Source organism: Elephantulus edwardii, unplaced genomic scaffold (assembly GCF_000299155.1).
Source record: "Elephantulus edwardii isolate Elephantulus edwardi_28Jun2011 unplaced genomic scaffold, EleEdw1.0 scaffold00111, whole genome shotgun sequence".
NCBI classification, from domain to species: Eukaryota; Metazoa; Chordata; class Mammalia; order Macroscelidea; family Macroscelididae; genus Elephantulus; species Elephantulus edwardii.
In genome coordinates this window covers 11,409,508-11,413,924 of record NW_006399861.1, presented here as the reverse complement: position 1 = coordinate 11,413,924, position 4,417 = coordinate 11,409,508, and the positions used below count along the sequence as shown (strand labels likewise).

Genomic DNA, 4,417 nt, shown 5'->3' with positions numbered 1-4,417 from the left:
CCCATGAAATCTTTTTCTTCCCTTAAATTTGCCCTTTAAGGGGTGAGAGAATCCTCATGAAAATTTTTTCTAATTCTATCCTTAATTTCCAAGGAGTGAAGATTCTCTCATGACCCTGTTTTTAATTTTCCGGAAAGTTTCACTTACCCTGAGCGAATTCCCTTTCGGTTCCTGGTGTCTGCTTGAAAAAGAGAAAGAGAAACCACCACCTTATCCAAAGAAAAACCATCACCTTGTCCCTGTTTGGGCACCAGAATGTTGCAGACCGAGGGTCCCAAAGAATAGAATAAATTTATAATAAAGAGACAAACAGCCAGGAATGATATAGAGCAGAGAGCGTGAAAAACAGGGGGCCAACAGTTCCCATGACTGAAGGCCGGGTGTCATGCATCTTATTAACATAGTTCCCTCTGCCTGTGCTATTCCTAGGAGATGGAGCCAATGATGTCAGCATGCTCCAGGTGGCAGATGTGGGTGTGGGCATATCCGGCCAGGAAGGCATGCAGGTAAATATTAGTTGGGTTGTGCAGTTTGTCTCTTGCCTCTTCAGGCTGCCTCCTCTAAAAATACCAAAGAAAGATACCCTTGGCCTGACTTTGAGCTCTCTCTGATTAATCTAAACGGTTGGCCTGATCATAACTAAAATCTTGTGCTAAGTTGATAGTAGATAATAAAGTGGAATGCTGTTCTTCATGGTTACAGCAATAAGAAAGTCTGTCTCTAATTACAAGTATATTTTTATAAAACAGCCCAGAGAGAGGTCAAGTAGGATAATGCTTCTCTCCTACTATTCCAATCTGTCCTTAGGCAGCATTTTTCTTCAATGACTACTACCCATACCATTTGATAAACTGACTTCTCTATAGCACAGTTGATACCTGTTACCACTATGAAAGTAAGAGAGTCTAGCTTTACATTTTTCTTTTGCCATGTCATGTGATCTAATCATTGAACAAATAAGTTAAATAAAAAAATTATTTTGGATGTTGTTGTTGTTGTTATGTGCTGTTGAGTTACATGTGGCTCATAATGACCCTGTGTACAACAGCCCTAAACCCTGCTCTATCCGGTGCCAATCCCATTGTCTCTGACACACCAACCCCTATTACCCCCATCACTGAATCAATTCACCTCATAGAGGGTCTTCCTCTCCTGCACTGTCCCTCCACCCTCCCCAGCATGATGTCCCTCTCCAAGGACTAGTTCATCCTTGCAACATGTCCAAAGTATGTCAGAGGAAGCTTCAGAATCTTTGCCTCCAAGAGGCAGCCCGGTTTAACCCTTTCCAGGATGAACCTGTTTATTGTCTAAGCAGTCCATTCAATACTCTTCTCCAGCACTACAGCTCAAAGACATCAATTCTCCTATCCTCCCAAGTCGTTTTCCAACTCTCTGATGCTTAGCAAGTCATTGCAAAAACCATGGTGCGCCTTGGTCTCCAGAGTGACACCATTGCTCTTCAGCACTTTGGAGCGGTCCCTAACAGCAGACTTTCCCTTCACAATATGTCTTTTCATTTTCTTGCTGCGGTGACAAGAGTATTGACTGTGGAGCCAAGCAAACTAAAGCTGTAAACAATCTCAATCTCTTCACCACTTCACCATCCATCCTGATGCTGCCAATTGGCCCAGTGGTGAGAATCTTTGTCTTCTTGATATTGAGCCTCAATCCATATTGAAGGCTGCAGTCCTTGACCCTCTGAAACAAGTGCTTCAAGTCCTCAGTTTCAGCAAGCAGGGTTGTGTCATTTGCATAATACAGATTGTTGATGAATCTTCGACAATCTTGATGTCACACTTCTTCTCATAAAGCCTCACCTCCCAGATAATCTGTTCTGCATAGAGGTTGAAAAGGTATGGAGAAAGGACACATCCCTGGCATTTTGGATTTTGTTGTTGTGTCACATGTGACTCTAGTGACCCTGTGTACAACAGCCCTAAATCCTGCTCTATCGTGTGCCAATCTCACTGTCTCTGACACACCAACACCCATTATACCCGTCACTGAATCAATCTTCCTCTACTGCATTGTCCCAATTTTGAATCATGCAGTGTTTCCTTGCCCTGTTCTGACGACTGCCTCCTAGTCCATAGCACTATCTGGAATTCCCATTCTTCTCAGAGTCAGTCTCAAGTTGTTATGATCCACACAGTCAAACACCTTTGCATAATCAGTGAAACATTTCTCTGGTACTCCCTGCTTTCAGCCAAGACCCATTAGCTGCAATATCCCTAGTACCACAACTGCTTCTAAAGTCAGCCTGGACTTCTGGCAGTTCTCTGTTGATTTGCTGATACAGTCATTTTTGAATAATCTTCAGCAGACTCTTGCTTGCATGTGATATCAATGGTATTGTTCTATAATTTCCAGTCTGTTGGGTCACCTTTCTTTGGAATGGGAACAAATATAGATCTCTTCCAGTCAGTTGACCAACTGGTTGACCAGATTTCTCGACACAATTTACTGAGCACATCTATGGCAGCATCTGCTAGATTAAATACATCAATTGGTGTACTATCAATTCCTGGGGCCTTATTTTTTGCCAATTTCTACAAAGCAGCTTCAACTTCTTCCTTCATTACCAAAACCTCTTCCTCATATTTTGTTTCATGAAATTCTTCTGTGTCTGCCATTTCCTTTCAGTACAGTGACTCTGTACTCTTTCCATCTTCTTTGAATACTTCCTGGATCACTTAATATTCTGCCCAAAGCATCCTTAAGTATAGCAAATCGAGGTTTGAATTTGTTCTTCAGTTCCTTGAGCTTAAGAAATGCTGAGTGAGTGTGGCCCTTCTGATTTTCTGTGTCCAGCTCCTTTCACATTTCATTGTAATATTTTCCTTTGTCTTCCTGCGCTGCCTTTTGAAATATTCTGATCAGCTCTTCAATATCTTTAGTTCTTTCCAGTGCTTTGACTCTTCAGTGCTCTAGAAGTAATATTAAAACCTTTTCTAACACTTTATTAACTGCAAATCACAAAATTTTGGAAGTTGGTAAAAACTTTGGGTAACAATTCTCCAACTATCTTCTTTTTAAAATTAGTATGTTGACTACCATGTATTCATTGAGTAATAGATTCCTTCTTCATTCAGTAATTATTTATTGAGTATGCAATCTATTCCAAGCTTGATCAAGACCTATTCATTTTCTCAGTTTATATTAAATTTTATAGCTAGATAAGCTGTTTCAAACTAGAAGCCCTATCATTCAGCTTCCGCCCCATAGTTACCACTTCTCTTACTCTCTCCTGCCCTCTGACTTGAATCACTGTGTGGTTATTTGTGCTTTTTCCTCATGACACTAAAAGTGAAGTCTGTGTCTGATTCCTATTTGTCTCAAGAGAGTGCTTAGTGCAGTATATGCACATAGCCAAAGGTCGCAGAGCATTAACAGAATGAATGAGCAAAATAATTGTTTTAAAGGCAGCTTGATCTCTTCATATCATCTTTCCTCTTAGCTCCCTCTCCTTGTATGGAAACTCTGACTAAGGAAGAGCTTGTCAGGTGGATCTGTAGAAAGGTCAGCAGATCCTGACATCTCATACACAAGACTTTGATGTTGAGAATATGGTTGAGTATGGTGCCTGCGACTTTGGGTCATTGTCCACTTCCTTGGAGAGGGAGACCAGAAGCTATGGAGGTTTATAATCTGTGACTTGAAAAGAGGGTAAAAATAGGACTTTTCCCATAGGTCAGTTTTGAATGATGTAACCTCTGGGTTGGATGGCTGGCTGTTTCTGAAAGTGTTTAAAGTAACACTTCTTTGATTTTTTAAAACATGTATTGGACATGTATTATATATGGTATTGATAAGATTGATACCTCTCCTGCTGTAAGCGCTCAGCTTATTAAGATTACAGTACCTGTCACTTGCATTTTACTCAGTACAACAAGGAAAAGGACACTGTAGTAAGACCTTGGGGAGATGGTCTGTTATGGTATGCTGTGGCAAGAGGGACACCTGGAATACAGGCTGAGTCACTGAGGATGATTAGGAGACTCCAGCACGGTCAGGGTAGGAATGTGGCCCCAGGCAGAGAGCTAAAAGGGCAAGAAAATCCAAAAGTCCCTCAAAACATAGTCTTTGTGGTCATCTGGTTCACCATGGAGCCAAGTGTTGGTGGGCTCTAAAGTTGTAGAGTAACTATATCTACTATCCTGGCTTTCCTGGAACTCCCAGACAAGATCAGAAACACGTGGCAACTACCTTAGCAAAGGAAAGATTACTTAGGGCTTGGAGGAACTTCCAAGCAAGCCCATTAAAAAGATAACTAGATTTGTTGTTGTTGTTATTATGTGCCGTCGAGTCGTTTGCAACACCCTGCTCTATCCTGTGCCAATCTCATTGCCTCTGACACACCCATCCCGATTACCCCAGTCACTGAATCAATCCACCTCATAGAGGGTCTTCCCCTCCT

General features: G+C 41.5%; 1 protein-coding gene across 1 annotated transcript in view; it reads left to right on the top strand.

Moving 5' to 3' along the window:
• LOC102848552 (probable phospholipid-transporting ATPase VA-like) overlaps positions 1 to 4,417 on the top strand; it is a 664,838-nt gene that overhangs the window by 558,409 nt on the left and 102,012 nt on the right. Inside the window, 1 exon segment of the mRNA XM_006892177.1 lies at positions 430 to 506. Coding sequence (XP_006892239.1) covers positions 430 to 506 — 77 coding nt within the window.